The sequence below is a fragment of the Somniosus microcephalus genome, chromosome 11, assembly GCF_052327205.1.
Source record: "Somniosus microcephalus isolate GS21.2 chromosome 11, FLI_Smic_1.0, whole genome shotgun sequence".
Classification (NCBI taxonomy): Eukaryota; Metazoa; Chordata; class Chondrichthyes; order Squaliformes; family Somniosidae; genus Somniosus; species Somniosus microcephalus.
In genome coordinates this window covers 216,627,801-216,646,562 of record NC_140997.1, presented here as the reverse complement: position 1 = coordinate 216,646,562, position 18,762 = coordinate 216,627,801, and the positions used below count along the sequence as shown (strand labels likewise).

At 46.7% G+C, this 18,762-nt stretch overlaps 1 protein-coding gene across 1 annotated transcript in view; it reads right to left on the bottom strand.

Annotated features, from left to right (window-relative positions):
* Nucleotides 1-18,762, bottom strand: part of LOC147111237 (copine-8-like) — an 818,429-nt gene that overhangs the window by 164,274 nt on the left and 635,393 nt on the right. The window contains exons 9-10 of the mRNA XM_086001948.1: nucleotides 10,617-10,721; nucleotides 5,594-5,635 (exon numbers count right to left, since the gene is read on the bottom strand). Of these exons, the coding sequence (XP_085858074.1) occupies nucleotides 5,594-5,635; nucleotides 10,617-10,721 (147 nt within the window). The remainder of the gene's footprint in view (nucleotides 1-5,593; nucleotides 5,636-10,616; nucleotides 10,722-18,762) is intronic.

Genomic DNA, 18,762 nt, shown 5'->3' with positions numbered 1-18,762 from the left:
AGTGAGTATAAGCCCAATCGACACAATCTCTCCTCATACGTCAAGCTTACTCTCATATTCTATTTTCCCTTTCTTAATTAATCCCTTTGTCCTCCTTTGTTGAATCCTGAACTGCTCCCAAACCTCAGGATTATTGCTTTTTCTGGCCAATTTGTAAGTCCTCTCCTTGGATCTTATGCTATCCCTAATTTCCCTTGTTACTCACGGTTGAGTCACCTTTTTTGTTTTATTTTTATGCCAAACTGGGATGAACAACTTCTGTAGTTCATCCATTCGGTCTTTGAATGTTTGCCATTGCCTATCCACTGTCACCCCTTTGAGTGCCATTCCCCAATCAATCCTACCCAACTCGCTCCTCAGACCACCGTAGTTTCCTTTATTTAAATTGAGGACCCTTGTTTCTGAGTCAACTACTTCATTCTCCATCTTAATGAAGAATTCGATCATATTATGATCGCTCAGACCCAAGGGGCCTCATACAACAAGATTGCTAATTAATCCTTTCTCGTTACATAATACCCAGTCTAAGATGGCCTGATCTCTGGTTGGTTCCTCGACATATTGGTCCAGGAAACCATTCCGTAAACACTCCAGGAATTCCTCCTCCACAGTATTGTTACCAATTTGGTTAGCCTAATCTATATGTAGATTAAAGTCACCCATGATGACTGCTGTGCCCTTATTGCACGCTTCTTTAATTTCCCTTTTAATGCCATCTCCAAACTCCGCCTTACTGTTTGGAGGTCTATATACCACTCCCAGTAATGTTTTTTTTCCCTTAGTATTTCTCAATTCTACCCATACAGATTCCACATCATCAATTGTGTTAATCCCTTCTTTAACCAGTAATGCTACCCCACCTCCCTTTCCTTTTTGCCTATCTTTCCTGAATATCGAATACCCCTGGATGTTGAGTTTCCAGTCTTGGCCATCCTTGAGCCACGTTTCCGTAATCCCAACCAAATCATATTCGTTTACCTCTATTTGCGCAGCCAATTCATCCACCTTATTACAAATGCTCCTCGCACTAAGACACAAAGCCTTCAGGCTTGTTTTTTTAACGCTCTTAGACCTATTAGAATTATTATTTACTGTGGCCATGTTTGATTTAAACCGTTGATTTCTCTGACTGCCACTTTTGTTTTTCTCCTTCCTATCTTTTGCTTTTATCCTTGTTTCCCTTTCCTCTGTCTCCCTGCTCAGGTTCCCAACCCCCTTCCATTTTAGTTTAAACCCTCCCCCACAGCACTAGCAAACAAACCCCCTAGGACATCGGTTCCAGCCCTGCCCAGGTGCAAACCGTTTGGTTTGAACTGGTCCCACCTCCCCCAGAACCGGTTCCAATGTCCCAGGAACTTGAATCCCTCACCCTGGCACCATTCCTCTAGCCACGTATTCATCTGAAGTATCCTTCTATTTCTACTCTGACTAGCACGTGGCACTGGTAGCAATCCTGAGATTACTACCTTTGAGGTCCTGTTTTTTAATTTACCTCCTAACTCCCTATATTCCGCTTTTAGGACCTCATCCCGCTTTTTACCTACATCGTTGGTGCCTATATGCACCACAACAACTGGCTGTTCACCCTCCCGTTCCAAGATGTTCTGCAGCCGCTCGGAGACATCCTTGACCCTTGCACCAGGGAGGCAACACACCATCCTGGAGTCTCGTTTGCGGCCGCAGAAACGCCTATCTATTCCCCTTACAATTGAATCCCCTATTACTATAGCTCTACCACTCTTTTTCCTCCCATTCTGTGCAGCAGAGCCAGCCCTGGTGCCAGGAAGTTGGCTGCTGCTGCCTTCCTCTGATAAGCCATCCCCCCCGACAGTACTCAAAGTGGTGTATCTGTTGGAGAGGGGGATGGCCACAGGGGACCCCTGCACTACCTGCCTGCACCTAGTACTCTGCCTGTTGGTCACCCGTTCCCTTTCTTCCTGTCCAACCTCTACCTGTGGCAGCACGGTGGCATAGTGGTTAGCACTGTTGCCTCACAGCGCCAGGGACCCGGGTTCAAATCCGGCCTCGGGTGACTGTCTGTGTGGAGTTTGCACATTCTCCCCGTGTTTGCGTGGGTTTCCTCCGGGTGCTCCGGTTTCCTCCCACAGTCCAAAGATGTGCGGGTTAGGTTGATTGGCCATGATAAAAATTGGCCCTTAGTGTTAGGGGGGGATTAAATACGTGGGGTTATGGGGTTACGGGGATAGGGCTTGGGTGGGATGGCTGTCGGTGTAGGGACCGGGTGCTAGGGTTTGGATGATCAGCCATGATCTCGTTGAATGGCGGAGCAGGCTCAAAGGGCCGAATGGCCTACTCCTGCTCCTATCTTCTATGTTTCTATGTTTCTATGTGTCCAACTCCCTAAACGTGCTATTCACGATGTCCTGAGCATCGTGAACGCTCCAATATGCATCCAATCGCAGCTCCAGCGCCGCAATGCGGTCTGTCAGTAGCTGCAGCTGGGTGAACTTCCTGCACACATAGTTGTCAGGGACACAGGAAGTGTCCCTGAGTTCCCACATATCGCAGGAGGAGCAGATCATGGGGCCGGGCTGTCCTGCCATGATTTACCCTTTAATTAATTGAGTTTAAATTAAATCAATCAATCCCACTAATTACACTACAGTTATCTAGTTTAACCAACAGTCCCCGCTACACCAGAGAGACCTTAGAAACTATAAACTAGAGTTAAAGTTTAAAAAAGAGAGAAATACTCACCAACCAATCACTTACCTGCTTCCTGCTGACGTCACACTTTGATTACTTTTTACCTCTCTCCCCTGCTGCTGAATTGGTCGGGCCTCGCTGCTGCCGCCGTTTTTAAGCTCTGCCGATGCTGCTCTCTCCCAGGTCCAGGCTCTGTGGTCGGGCCTCGCTGCTGCTGCCGCTTTTAAGCTCTGCCGATGCTGCTCTCTCCCAGGTCCAGGTCCGGGCTCAGCAGGCCAATTAAGGGGAAGCCGGTTACAGAGAATGTCAGTGTATGACGTTTCATCTGTCAAAAATTTTTGACAGATGAATTGTCACCGTCTGACAGCTCTGTGAAGCTGTCAAACACTGACATTCTCTGTAGTTTGATGAATTCTTGAATTCAAGACCTCATCAAACCTCTTTCTTTTGCAGAAATTAGATGGTTGTTGCATTGGAGAATGCAGCGGCCATCTGTCATCTCTACCGCGGAGGTGCGAGACTCTCCGCATACCCACTGGCTGAAGCCTGCAGGAAGAAACAAAGGTAAGTACACTTTTTCTAACACTTCCTACTTACCTGAGATACTCACCTCTCCACACTTGCACCTATCACTCACCTCCACCCCTCCGACCCCCGCAGACCCACTACTCACCTCGCTGACCTGGCGGGTTTCGGAGCCTTCAGGAAGCCCGCAAAAAGGGGGATAATCCTATTTTCTGCCTGTTAACTACCTGTTAACAGGCAGTTAAGTGGCTTTAATCCCTTCCCGCCTCCAAGGAGACGGGACCCAGCGCGGGACGGCTACCTGGCAAGATGGCACGGAGGCGGGTTGGATGGGGTTGGGCACCCGCCCCCCAATTCTGCCATTTTCCCGGCAGTCCCGCCTCCATACCCGCCTCCCCAGGGCCGGGGAAATCGCCCCCAATGTGGCCAGTTAAATGTTGAATCATGTAGCAATGCTGAACACCCATTCTGTTCAGTGTTGTAATGTTGCAATGGCAGAAGATGTGATGTATGATGGCATCTGTTTATGGCATCACTCTGTTGCCTTATTAGAGCATGCCTGTATATCTGGAGGGGCACTCCTACATCCCTCGCTATTCCTGACTGGTAATACAACACTCGCAAAAATGGGTGGGAATCTGGCGTAATAGATCCCTGCCTAATTTCCCGCTGCTGCTTGCCCTGTCCTACCACCAATCCCATGGTGCAGAAGAGGATATTCTTACCTTACTAGACAAATTAATTTTATTCCTTGGCATTCTGAGAATTTTTATCAGTGTTTTGAGAATCAAACGCTGCGATTTCCTCCATTTTCCCCACAAAAACCGTAAATCAATGCTCTCGCCCATCACCTTTCACAGTCAGCTGGCACTATGACAACCATCAGCTACCAACAATCAGTCCATTAGGCACTTACTTCAGCTGCAAACACTCCAACTTTGTCTAAACCTAAAATGAAAGATTAAAGAACCTGCAGCCAGTATTCTCATCCCAAGGACAGCTTTTCCTATTTTGAGTACTCTGGCTTGGGTTAGGTATAATAGCGTGGATTAACGGAACAATCTTCTTCCTTTCTTTCTTATGGTAATTTTATCCTCATGGAGTGGTGGGACTTGCGTTGGGACCCTTTGCTGCCAACACGATGATTTCCTGAGCCATTGAAGGGGTTAGCGGGAGCATGCTGCCTGGCTACCAGAGGCAGAATGTAAATCAAAGGGAGAGTCACTCCTTGTACAGTTCCTCGTGGCTGGTTCCAGTTCAGCCTTGACAACCCTGGTCATGTAGGTCACCTGCCTGCCCTCTGAAGACAAGGAAATTGGGCATGTGGGTGGGCAGGGGGGGCGGGGAATGGTGCAACATATGGGCAGGGATGTGACAGGGAATTCAGTAAAAGATCAGGAAAATCATTTTAAAGAACAAGTATAAATAGGCGGTGACATAAGCATGCAGGTGCAGCAGGCGGTTAAGAAGGCAAATGGTATGTTGGCCTTCGTAGCGAGAGGGTTTGAGTACAGGAACAAGGATGTCTTGCTGCAGTTGTACAGGGCCTTGGTGAGACCACACCTTGAGTATTGTGTGCAGTTTTGGTCGCCTTATCTGAGGAAGGATGTTCTTGCCATGGAAGGAGTTCAGCGAAGATTCACCAGGCTGATACCTGGGATGGCAGGAATGACGTATGAGGAGAGATTGGGTCGATTGGGCTTGTACTCACTGGAGTTTAGAAGAATGAGAGTTGATCTCATTGAAACTTATAAAATTCTGACAGGACTGGACAGACTAGATGCAGGAAGGATGTTCCCGATGGTCGGGGAGTCCAGAACCAGGGGACACAGTCTAAGGATAAAGGGTAGGCCATTTAGGACAGAAATGAGGAGGAATTTCTTCACCCAGAGAGTAGTGAACCTGTGGAACTCTCTACCACAGAAGGCGGTGGAGGCCAGTTCATTAAATATATTCAAGAAGGAGTTGGATATATTTCTTAAGGCTAAAGGGATCAAGGGGTATGGGGAGAAAGCAGGGTCTGGGTACTGAATCTGGATGATCAGCCATGATCGCATTGAATGGCGGAGCAAGCTCGAGGGGCCGAATGGCCTGCTCCTGCTCCTATCTTCTATGTTTCTATGTTTCTATGACATGAATCAACCGAGCGGCCTGTGGGTGCCGCTGTCCAGGGAGAGTATAAATACTCGGGCACGGGCCCAGCTTGCGCAGGACATTCTTAACAGGAACTAGTGAAGGACACAACTAGACCTCCATGTTGTAAAACTGTTGATTAAAGCTTTGTTTAACGCTTAGACCAAGTGCCTAGTAGTTTTCTTACGTCAGGCGGTCTGATGGGTAACTGTGCAACTCTGTGACTACTCTCCGCAGGTCTGACCAGTTGAAAAGGCTTTAATCTTACCTGCCATCCCGGTCCCAGTCATAGACATCCACCTTCACTGTTCTAAAGAGGAAAGGCAAAAAAAAAGACAGGGTGAAGTCATTAAAAATATTGACACAGATCCAGCTGTGTTCCCCATAGGTGTGTTTTATAAAAAGAGCGATTGAATTTTCTCCTATGTATTTAAAACCTAATACATTTCCTGAAGCAGAAACAAAGCAGGTTGGATTTTGCGGCAGAAGTAACAGTGAGGCTAACAGCACTCACCGTTATGTACGTGGAAATCGGACAGCAACTTCCGGTGACCGCACATGTGCAGTTAAACGCAGAAATCAGGAAGTTTCTGTCAGAGATGCCCTGCTCTGCCAAAAGCTGCGCAATAACGGTATCTCGCCGTCTGACTCACCTTTCAAATACATGGACTGCAGCGGTTCAAGAAGACGGCTCACCACCACCTTCTCAAAGGGCAATTAGGGATGGGCAATAAATGCTGGCCTTGCCAGCGACGCCCACATCCCATGAACGAATAAAAAAAACATTGAACGGTGTGGAGTTGCTGTACTTACCTCATAGATACAGAAGAAACTCACCAGAACAAGTTAGGGCTTGTCCTTTCCAATGTAACTACCCTTTTAATGGCAAGATAAGTCTTAATGACTGCCAAACAACCTTCGAAACACTGAAAATTAACTTTTACAAGTGCGGCGTCTCATTCCTTCAGATTTAAATTATTGCTGAAGATATTTTTAAAAAGTAAATCATTTTTTAAAACTTTTTCTTTCTGTCTCTCTTATCTCTCTCTCTTAATCCAATCTTCCTTTCTGTCTCTTGATTTTGCTTTCTGTAGGTGATTTGACATTGAATCAATAGTCTAACTGACATTTCCTGGTTCAAATGCTGCGCTGCGTATCAACAATTCTTGAATCTCATTGGTTAAGGAGACACAGGGTTAGAAATTCATGTACTTACCACCACTCCGTAGCGCCATGAAATGGTGAAAAAATGGCGGCCGCTGCTCTTTCGCCAGCTGGTGGCGGGTTCGGTGGCGGCCGCCATTTTTCTCCCTCCCTTTGCGCTGCCGGTAACTAGCAGGGCCCTGGGGAAAAAAATGGAGGCGTAATGATGTCAATCGGCGTGCAATGCCATCTTAACATCACCACTCCGAATTTTGACCCCAGCGCTGAAGTAGAAGCACTCCAGGTTTGCAGGCTGACAGTGGCAATGTCAGCACCTCTTAAAGGGACACACACATCTTTCAGGTAAATCTGGATCTAAGCTTTAGGATTGCAATTTTTTGATTTTATGGAAATAGTGGCTTGCTGTAATAGATGATAAAAGTTTTTAGGTGTGTAGGGAATGCTGCTGGACGCTTGCAAGGCCTTGTATGGTAAAGGAAGGGCTCTGAGAAGACAGAAAATGCTGCAAATACTCAGCACGTCAGGCAACATCCGTGAAGTGAGAAACAGAGTTCAGGTCTCAGGTCGAGATGCTGCCTAATCAGCTGAGTAATTCTAGCATTTTATGCTGTCATTTCAGATTTACAGCATTCACTCGCAGAGGGAAGAGGAAGACAGAGAAGAGGAAGAAGCTGAAGAGGAGGAAGCAGAAGAAAGGATGCAACCCAGACAGCCCCTTTCTGGCCGGGATATCCGGGATGGAATCATCTGCCTGCACTACCAGTGACCACAACCCTAATTCCCCTTTGAATATTTGTCCCACACCTTACCTTCCTTCTGTTACTTACCATCACAGCATCCTCTTGGCCACAATGCTGAAATAAAAGCCACCACAAAACAAACCTGCAAATCCAGTTTTATACATCTTTCCATCCAATATGACATCAAGAAATCATCTCATCACCCTTATGCACTCTCTTAGTGAATGTTTTGTATGTGCCTTTGCCTATCCTATTGATGTCATGCAGTGCAGCCCCAGTGGCTGCCTCATGGCTGGTGGAAGGCTGCTGACTTTCAGTGGGGGGGCACTGTAAATGGTCTTGCTGGTTGACCTTGAGGAGCCGTTGGCTGGGAGTGTCAAATCGAGTGACGGTGTTTCTGCTTCTTCTTCTTCACTCTCCTTTCCCTCTTCTTGGTCAATCACTGGCTGGACAGGCTGCATTCCTTGGGTGTGTGAAATGAGGAAGGCACAAGGGTGAAGTTGTGGTGACGGAAGAGTGGGAAAGCAAGAGGTGCATGCCAGAAGGAGGATAATGTATGAGGATACCAGCATCTTGTATCCTTTCAGCCCTGCCACTGGCCAAGGGCTCAGCCATGCCTCTGCCAAGAATGGCCTGCACCGTCTCCTCCAAGGGGGTGAGGCGAGGCTAGGAATGGGAGGTGTGCCTCGTGATTGGTGCAGATTGTTGGTAGGTGAGTGATTGGGCGGGGGTAGTCATGCATTGAGCAGTGTGCGAGGCTAGTGATGCAGTTGGTAGGAGACGGCTTTTGAAGATGCATTCACTAACCTTGACCAGTGGTCTGAGGTCATGAAGCTTCTTTGGACACTGGGGCCAGGTGGTGGGGGCGACACTGCTGGCAGTGATGGCCTCGGTGATGTGGTCCCACATCGTTCTTTCTGGAGGGCCTCCTGGTCCCTGTGGGTAGAGGGCCTGTCGTGCAGTATTGACCCCCTCCACAAAGATGGAGTGCTGCGTGCGAGACCCCGGGTGCCCCTTCCTGGGCTTGCTGAGCCATCTGTGTTAGTGCTGAAGCTGTTTTCCCATTTTTTGAGGTTCGGAAGGGAATTCAGCTTTAAGAGCTGAATAATCACATTTGGGACTTCTTTTTAATCTTAAATTTTTTTTTGAAAGGCAGTAAAGGGCCGAAAACTGCAATTTTTCACTGCATTTTAATTTGTATTAGTTCTGAGTGCATGGCCACTTTAATTCATAACCCTTTGAATTGCCCACAATTCCTCACGAGCTCCACAGCCTCGCTCCCAGAGGCTGTGCGAAGGTCGAACGTCGCTTCTGGACGGGAACTTCGCCTCGGAGGTCTCCACTAACATCACCTGGAGAGCGTTGCACGGAAGGTTAACACTGCGCCACCAATCTCCCAACCACCCCCCCAGACGAATTTATTCTCCTTAGTGTTGCGGCCATTTTCAGCGGCCGTTAATTCCAGTTGCCGGTGACGCCGGCAATTTTCATGGTGAACACGAATTTCTAGCCCACAGTTTCTTACCATGTTCACACAGGACACAGATGCCATGTAGAGGGCACTGTACTTTTTGGCTGGTTGGTTGACAGGAACTTCCAGTGCAAAAGCCCATAGAAAGTCTAAGGTAAGTGCAAGTGTATTAAACAAACGACTTCACTGCTAACCACAAAATCCAGCCCATTGACAATTATGAGTTTTAAGACTCCACCCAACCTAGTGGGTGGAAATGAATCCTTAATCTCAACTACCCTTCTTCCATAGAACAATAGAGGCAATAAGGCAACGTAGGAGTTAGTGCTTCTGAAAAGGTTGGACCCGGATAAGAGGCTATCCTGTGGTTAGTTCAAATGACTCTGAAAAGTTTTCTTGTACCCAAGCTTTGGAAAATTAGGTTAATGTTTTCCACCAACAACCACATGCATTTATGTAGGTACATAGGACATGGGGACATAGGAACATAAGAACAGGAATAGGCCATTCAGCCCCTCGAGCCTGTTCTTCCATTCAATTAGATCATGACTAATCGGTATCTCAACTCCAGTTACCCGTTTTGGTTCCATATCCCTGAATAGCCGTACCTAACAAAAATCTACCAATCACAGTTTTGACATTTTCAATTGACCTAGTCTCAACAGCTTTTTGGGGGAGAGAGTTCCAGATTTCCACTACCCTTTGTGTGAAGAAATGCTTCCTGACATCACCTATGAATGGCCTAGCTCTAATTTTAAGGTTATGCCACCTTGTTCTGGTCTCCCCAACCAGAGGACATAGTTTCTCTCTATCTACCCGATCAAATCCCTTAATCATCTTCAACAACTCAGTTAGATCATCCCCTAATCTTCTGTACCCAAGGGAATACAAGCTTAGTCAATGCAACATATGTAACCTAGAAAACAGCTAAAGGCATTGCAGAGAGGAGAAACTGACAGTGAGCAATGGTGGAAGAGCTAGGAAAAGTGATTGAAAGAATGGTCAAAAAGAGAAAATGCTAAAGGTGGGTAGAGAATAGCAGGAGGGAGGAGTTTAAGAAGGGGTTCCACAACATAGAGTTCATGCAACTGGTGGTTCTACCACTGATAGTGGAGTGGAGGAAGAGGGTTATGAACATAAGTCCAGAGAATGACTTGCATTTATATAGGGCCTTTCACAATCTCAGGACTTCCCAAAGCACTTTACAGCCAATGAAGTACTCTTTGAAGTGTAGTCACTGTTGTGATGTAGGAAATGCAGCAGCCAATATGTGCACAGCAAGCTCCCACAAACAGCAATGTGGTAATGACCATATAATCTGCTTTTTTTAGTGATGTTGATTGAGGGATAATTATTGGTTAGGAAACTGGGGATAACTCCCCTGCTCTTCTTCAAAATAGTGCCATGGGATCTTTTACATCCACCTGAGAGGGCCGGTATCACCGCCAACAGTGCAGCACTCTCTCAGCACGGCACTGGAGTATCAACCTAGATTTTTGCACTCAAATCTTTGGAGTGGGACTTGAACCCACAACCTTCTGATTCAGAGGCGAGGGTGCTACCCACTGAGCCATGGCTGACAGAAGCCCGAGTGACCTGGGTTGGGATGTATGGTTTAGAGAGAGTACAGGGGTAGGGTGGAGTGATGCTGTGGGCAATTTGTAAAAAAGGACGAGGGTTTTGAATTCAGTGCACAGAGGGGGATAAAGGGGTTTGGTGAAGATGGAGGCGTTGGGCGAGTAGGACTTAGCAAGGGTGCAGGCAGTGGAGTTCTGGATGAGTTGGAGTTTGTGAAGGGTGGACCATAGGGTGGGGGAGAGGGTGAATGTTGAAGATAGCATTGCAGAGAACCACACAATATATTGTAAAATCAGACAGTTGTACAGCAATAACAGTCGACTACTCCATATACTGACCTGTCATAGTCCCCATTACATAGAGCGCGGACTGGGATGGTGAATGGTTGCCAGACTGGGTTCAGTGTATTCTTCACCACTTCTGTTTTGTGGCAGATGGTAAACCTGAGAGAAAGAGGGAGCAGGAGAAAGATACACATATAGTGATAGTAAACCTGAGAGAGAGACAGACATACAGACAGAGTGGGAGAAAGGCATACACACACATGATAGTAAACATGAGGGAAGGGGATAAAGATATGAATGCAAAGGTGAAGAACTGCACCGATTGCTAGTAACATCATAAATGCATTTGAAAAAGGATGCGTTTATGATGATACTACACTTCGGAACCAGAGCAACTCTCCCCTCTATAACAGTAAACTTGAGAGAGAGCGAGGGGTGAAGTAAAACTGAGAAAGATTTACTAACACAGTGATAGTAAGGCTGAGATCTAATAGTAAATCTGAGAGGTAAAACATAGTGACAGTATACCTGAGAGGTACAAACACAGCATAAGCCGGAGAGCTTTACAAACACTGAGACAGTAAAGCTGAGAGACTGAGGTACAAACACACCTGAGAGAAAGAGAGAGATAGAAACACAGTGATAGTAAACTTGATAAAAACAGAGATATGGAAACGGTGATAGTAAAACTGAATGTGAAATACAAACAGTGTAGTAAACTTGAGAGAAAGAATTATAGAAAGGAAGAGAAAGAGATACAAACACAGTGAAATTCAGCCCCTGTAATTTCACAGCTGCTTGGATTACATAAACATTTCATCAGTGCTGTGTAAACCAGCCACAGAATACAGGCTGCTGACTAAACTGCAGCTTCACACTCATATTGTGTCCTCCAAAGATAAGGGAAACACTGGTACAATTTATAATGTGGATCGTATGGTGCACGCTGACAGCATTCCCCAATCAATATTTTAACTACTGATAGGGAAAACAAACAAATGAGGGAAAAATAAAAATATATAATTTCTTTATGAATGTTTGCGCCCAATCACTAGAAAGTTGCTACTTGTATATATTTGTGGTGATTATCTTCTGGACTTTGATACGCAATTCCTCATCTTTGTTCTCGTCAGAAACAGGAAAGGGAGAAGACACAGAGGGGTAGATTTTCTGACAAAAGGTCATCGACCTGAGACGTTAACTTTGTTTCTCTCCACAGATGCTGCCTGACCTGCTGAGTATTTCCAGCATTTTCTGTTTTTATTTCAGATTTCCAGCAGTATTTTGCTATTGTGTTGGGGTAGATTTTCCACCCTCACTGCCTGGGCGTTAATTTGGTGAAGAGGATCATATGCCATTTACAGAACCCGCCTGATTTTCATTCCATTGATTTCAATTACTGCCTAGGTAACATTTTTTTAAATACACAGTGAGTTGTTGTGATCTGGAATGCGCTGCCTGACACGGTGGTGGAAGCAGATTCAATAGTAACTTTCAAAAGAGAATTGGATAAATGCCTGAAGGGAAACAAAATACAGGGCTATGGGGAAAGAGCAGGGGAGTGGGACTAATTGGACAGTTCTACCAAAGAACCGGCACAGGCACGATGGGCCGAATGGCCTCCTTCTGTGCTGTATCATTCTACGATTCTATAGGTGGTGACGAAAATGTACCCCCGAGTTTCAGTCCAACAAGTATTCCCCAAAACTGCTATTGTCGGTTCTAGATTCTGTTGTAAAAATCCTAATTCTGGAGGGACTGAGTGGGTTAGAGCAATGTACTTTCACCTCTGAATCCAGCCCGCACTAATGGTTGGCTATAACAATTCTAAGCGAAATGAGTTTGAGGCAGGTTCAAACCACTTCCTCAGGGGTACATGGACACAGCAGAAAAATGGACACAGATTGACACTAAACTGGTAGTCTAATGAGAACAGCCACGTCAAATGCAAGTGTCAGAGTAGTGCGTTAACGTGTGATCTCCTGAAATTAGGATTAAAGCCTATAATTGTTTGGGCTGTTTAAAGGGAGCTCTATTCTATATCCAATCCCTGATCTGGGAGTGTTTGATGGGGCAGTGAAGAGGGAATGTTACATTGCACCCAAATTATGGCACGATCGCAGCAAATTGCACTCAGAGAGGCGGGCACCTCTTAGCCTCGCTTCGTGAAGGCTCCAGGACGGCAGAAAAGAACTGACGCAACTGAAACTGCAGGTCAGGGGAAATTTTTGAAGACTTTTTGCCTTGCCTCCTCTTCAGCTCGATTTCGGCCTTGAGTGCCCCTCTGATTTCTGCCTCTTCAGCAGGGCAAGTGCCTCCATTGTGCTGATACTGGTGCAGGTGCCCACCCAGAGTATACCATGAGATTTCGGATGGGGTCAATGTGGTGTATGTAACCTGTACCACCTTAAGAGACTACCTTAAGAGATGGACTACTTTCTCTTGGCTACTGTATATTGTAGTACCGGTGGTGACCACACTGGTATATAAACTCTGTGTAGTAATTTGCTAAGCAGTTCAGCCCTGACCTTCGATTAGTAAAGACCTGTTTAAGTTATTCTTGTTGTCTGTGTCCAGTGATTTAGAATAAGCATATCTGGGACACTCAGACTCAACAGTGGCGACGAGTCCGATCTTACCCTGCGGCAGTTTTGCATCCAAGGCAGCTTCGTCCTCAGGGCGGGCGTCGAGAAGAGGCATCCGCCCTCATCAGCCTGCTGAGCACCGCATCGCATGGGAGGCATCGAGAACCCGGGTTGAAATTACTGACCACGAAGTCCTCCATCAGCGACAGGCAGTGATCATCCTTCTACCACGGTGGTGGGTAAGCCGATCTCGCGACACGGGCAGAAAGTCGGCCGCGTTGTCAGTGGAGAAGGGGAGGGAAACCGGAGGAAAAAGCGCGGAGAACTCGACCGCAGCTGGTGTAAAGGGCCGGCCTGCAATCGGGGCCGAGAGGCGCAGCGACAAGGGCAGCGTTAATGCCACGAGAACCACGGAGAACTCGACCGCAGCCGGTGTAAAGGGCCAGGCTGCAATCGGGGCTGAGAGGCGCAGCAACAAAGGGAAGCGTTAATGCCCATGAGAACCGCGGGGGAACAAAAGCAGCGTCGGGGAAATTAAGAACCGCTGGGAGGCGAGAACGGCAACAGCGCGGTAATCGCCATTGTAGCCAGCGGGGGAAGAAGACCAGCGCGGGAAGCCGCCATTGTAGTCGGCGGGGGGGAAGAAGACAAGCGCGGGAAAAGCCGCCAAGCGCGGGAAGCCGCCATTTTAGTAGGCGGGGGAAGAAGACAAGCGCGGGAAGCCGCCATTTTGGGAAAATAAAATATTTAAAGAAACTCTCAAGGATGCCTAAACACGGTAACATCACTGCTTTTGATAGCGATGTTGAAGATTGGGCCACGTATGTAGAACGCATTGGAGTTTATTGTACAGCAAATGAGGTACCAGATGATAAGAAAGCAATAACCTTATTAAACTCAATGGGTGCGAAGACGTACGGGTTATTGAGGCACCTTGTAACACCAGATAAACCGGCGGATCAGACTTTCGCGAATATTGTTACTATCCTGCAAGAACATTTAAACTCCATGCCGCTGCTGATAGCAGAACGATTTAAATTTTACAGAAGAACGCAGCTGAAAGAGGAAAGCAACGCTGAATTCTTAATTGAACTGCGCAAGCTATCAAAGTACTGTCAGTTTGGTACAGGACTAGCAGACGCTCTGAGAGATAAATTCGTGTGTGGATTACTGAAAGAAGGAACTCAAAAGCGACTGCTAGAGGAAAAGGACCTTACGCTTGATAAAGCTGTCACCATTGCAGCATCGCACGAGGCCGCAGCAAGAGGCACCGCGGAAATGCAGCTAAGGTCATCGGAACTCAGCACCAATCGAATGGCATTGGGTGCAGTAAAGTGTTATTGTTGCGGAAGGACAACGCACGATCAGAACCAGTGCTGGTTCAAAAATCAGGAATGCAGAAAATGTGGCAGGCTAGGTCACATAGCTAAAGTATGCCGGTCAGGAAAGAAGACCAGCAACAAAAAGTCACCGCAGGAAAGGTGCAAAAAGGTACACAAGGTGACAGAGAACAGTTCGGATGAACAGAAGACGGATTCAGACTCCAGCAGTAAGGAACTGGGTTGTCTAAGAATACATAATGTGGGTAACACAGCAGACCACCAAACTATCTGGGTCACACTTCAGATAGCAGGAGTCCAAGTGAAGATGGAATTGGACACTGGATCGGCATTGACGGTCATGAATAAGCAAGATTACAAAAGGTTATTTCCACACATTCCCCTAAGGGATACGGAGATTGTATTGAAAACATACACGGGGCAAAGAGTATACCCCATCGGAAAGATAAAGGTAAAGGTGGTCCACAAGGGTAAAGAAAGCCGAGGAATGGACTTATATGTGTTACCTGAGGGAGGTCCACCACTACTGGGACGGGAATGGATCAGGAGAATAAATATGGACTGGCATTCCTTAAAAGCACTAACTGTAGATTCCGGTAAAAAGGACGATGTCAAACCTAAACGACTGTCCAGAATATTGGACGATGCTAAAGAGGTGTTCCAGCAGGGACTGAGAACACTGAAAGGAATTATGGCAAACATCAAGGTTGAAGAACATGCAAACCCGAAATTTTTCAAAGCTAGACCGGTACCTTATGCGATACGACCTGCTGTGGAAGCTGAGCTGGAAGGACTAGAACGTTCCGGAGTACTGTCAAAGGTGGACTGGAGTGAATGGGCCACGCCCATTGTTCCCATCATGAAGCGTTCATCGAGTAACAAGCCGGGGGAACCGGGGAAGGTTCGCATCTGTGGCGATTTCAAGATCACTGTTAATCCGGTGCTTCACGCGGTGCAATATCCGCTTCCACGGATTGAGGATATCTTCGCTTCGTTGTCTGGCGGGAAACACTTCACCAAGATAGACCTGGCGCAGGCGTACTTACAGATGGAAGTTGATGAAGCGTCACGCCAGTATCTCACGATCAACACGCATAAGGGCTTATATCGGTATAATAGACTGGTTTTTGGAGTGGCATCGGCTCCAGCGATTTGGCAAAGGGCCATGGAGCAGGTATTACAGGGAATTCCAGGCACACAATGCTACCTGGATGACATTCTGATTACAGGAGATGATGATGAGGAACACCTTGCAAATTTGGAACAGGTGCTCACCAGATTGAAAGAATATGGACTTCGAGTTAATCACCAGAAATGTGAGCTCTTTCAGAAGCAAATCTCGTACTGTGGTCACGTCATTGACCAGGAGGGGCTTCACAAGTCACCTGACGAGATCGAAGCTGTTGTGAAGGCTCCCGCTCCGGAAAATGTATCCCAGTTGAGGTCGTTCCTAGGGTTGATTAACTATTACCATAAGTTTCTGCCAAATTTATCCACGGTGCTACACCCGCTGAACGCTCTTTTGCAGAAGGGAGTGCCATGGATGTGGAGCGAGGACTGTAAGCGGGCCTTTCACAAAAGCAAGGCATTGATCACCTCTAAGAAAGTGTTGGCTCACTTTAACCCAATGCTGCCTATTCGTTTAGCTTGTGATGCTTCTCCATATGGTATTGGGGCAGTGCTCTCACATAAGTTGCCAAATGGCTTGGAAAGACCAGTCGCATTCGCATCCAGATCATTGACCTCCGCTGAGCGCAACTATGCTCAGATAGATAGGGAGGCTCTCAGCCTTGTGTGGGGAGTAAAAAAATTTAATCATTACCTGCAAGGGCAAAAGATTACGCTGCTGACAGACCACCAGCCGTTGGTTTCCATTTTTAACCCTAAGAAGGGTGTTTCGGTGATGACAGCGCAGAGGCTCCAGAGATGGTCCCTTTTCCTAGGGGCACATCAATATCAGATCGAATTTAAAGGTACAAAGCAACATGGTAATGCTGATGGGCTGTCGCGCCTGCCACTACCTACAGCGGAAGAGGCACCGACAGTTGACCCTGTTGAGTTATTTCACTCGACCATCATCGAATGTTTACCAGTCACCAATGCAAGTATTGAGAGAGAAACCAGGAACGACCCGACACTGTCTCGGGTCTACGAATTGACAGTGAAGGGATGGCCAGCTCATCATGAACCACTGTTACCGGCATTCTCAGCCAGACGAGAACAGCTGTCCGTCTGTCAAGGAACATTGATGTATGGAACAAGGGTGATTATTCCTCCTAAATTAAGGGAGAGAGTTCTAAAGGAACTGCATGAAGGTCATCTCGGGGGAGTCAAGATGAAAAGCCTTGCTAGGGCTTATGTGTGGTGGCCAGGTATCGACCAACAAATAGAGGATCTGACTAAAAGCTGCTCAGGGTGCCAAAAAGTTCAAAATGCACCTCTAATTGCACCGCTGCATCCATGGGAATGGCCTTCAACCCCATGGCAACGTGTACATATTGACTTCGCAGGTCCATTCATGGACTCCAGGTTTTTAATTGCGGTAGACGCACATTCTAAATGGCTAGAAGTGATTAAGATGGCGACCACTACCTCGGAAAAGACGATCGCAGTTCTAAGAACGATATTCGCAAGAAATGGATTGCCAGAACAAATATGTTCAGACAACGGACCGCAGTTCGTGTCAGAAGAATTCCAGAAATTCATGAAGAAGAATGGGGTGAAACATTATACCTCTGCCCCATATCATCCGGCTACAAATGGGTTGGCCGAGAGATTTGTACAAACGTTCAAAAAGGCGATAAAGGCCATGAGCGAAGACCAGATTCCACTACAACACAAGGTGGACAATTTCCTAATGGCATATCGAAACGCCACTCATGCAGTGACAAATCAAAGCCCTGCCATGATGTTCTATAACAGGAGGTTGCGGTCCAGGTTGGACTTGTTAAAACCAAATGTGCGGAGGGAAGTCGAAAACAAACAGTTCCAGCATATAAATAACAAGACCACTCGGAGTTTCGAAATAGGACAACCAGTGTTAGCCCGGGACTATAAGAATGAGAAATGGCAATCTGGAACAATTCGTGCCAGACAAGGACCCCTGATGTACACGGTAGATATTGGTGAAAACGTAATACGACGTCATGCTGACCAACTTGTAGAATCGAGAACAAGGGTCGAACCCATGACTACGACAGAGACACCAGTGGAAGAAGTTAGTGAACCTGAAGCATCTACCTCAGACGCCAATGTATCTGATGATGTCCAATCCATAAGAGATCAACTAGATGAGTCACCCCAGCAACGAGAATCAGAGACCCCTGAAAGGCGTTATCCAACTCGGATCAGGAGGCCTCCTCAGAGACTGAATCTTTGAACAGTTTTGCATGAAGTTGTATATATGTTATCCATGTTATGTTTAAATTGGGATGTACACTGTTAAGCTAAAAAGGGAGGAATTGTGGTGTATGTAACCTGTACCACCTTAAGAGACTACCTTAAGAGATGGACTACTTTCTCTTGGCTACTGTATATTGTAGTACCGGTGGTGACCACACCGGTATATAAACTCTGTGTAGTAATTTGCTAAGCAGTTCAGCCCTGACCTTCGATTAGTAAAGACCTGTTTAAGTTATTCTTGTTGTCTGTGTCCAGTGATTTAGAATAAGCATATCTGGGACACTCAGACTCAACAGTCAATGGCAGGGCATAATGGTCGACAGAAGTCCCCCTGTCGCACTTCCACCTCCTCTGAAGACCTTGTAGGTTTTCTGGTGTACTTTGTTAAAGGGGGCACCCAATATGTACCCCATAAAGACTATTCTAATGGCTCAGTGAGCTTATCCATTGAACAGCTGAGCCATACAGATCAGAAAGGTCCCAGGGTCAATCATGGTCTGTGCTGAGCTAGTTGATCTCAGTCGGGGAGGCAGTAAGGGCACTACAGGGGTGAAATTAGCCAGGCTTCCGCCACTTGATCACTATCCGGAGACCCTGCTGAAGTTGTTCATGTGAGGATGTCAGGTGAAGACAGGAATGTGCTCGGCTGTGGTAGGCCCAGCAGTCTAATAGATGCCTATTCTCACTGTCAAGGCTAACACATTAAAGAATGGTCACTTGGGCAAAGTACTGGAGGGCAAAAAGTACATGTGGAGCATTACGCCAGAAAGGAGTTGATATCTGAAGGAAAGAATGAGGGAATGGCAGGATAGTGGCAAAATACTTTGGTTTCCGAGGAGAATGGTAACACTCTGACAAGTTCACTCAAAATTA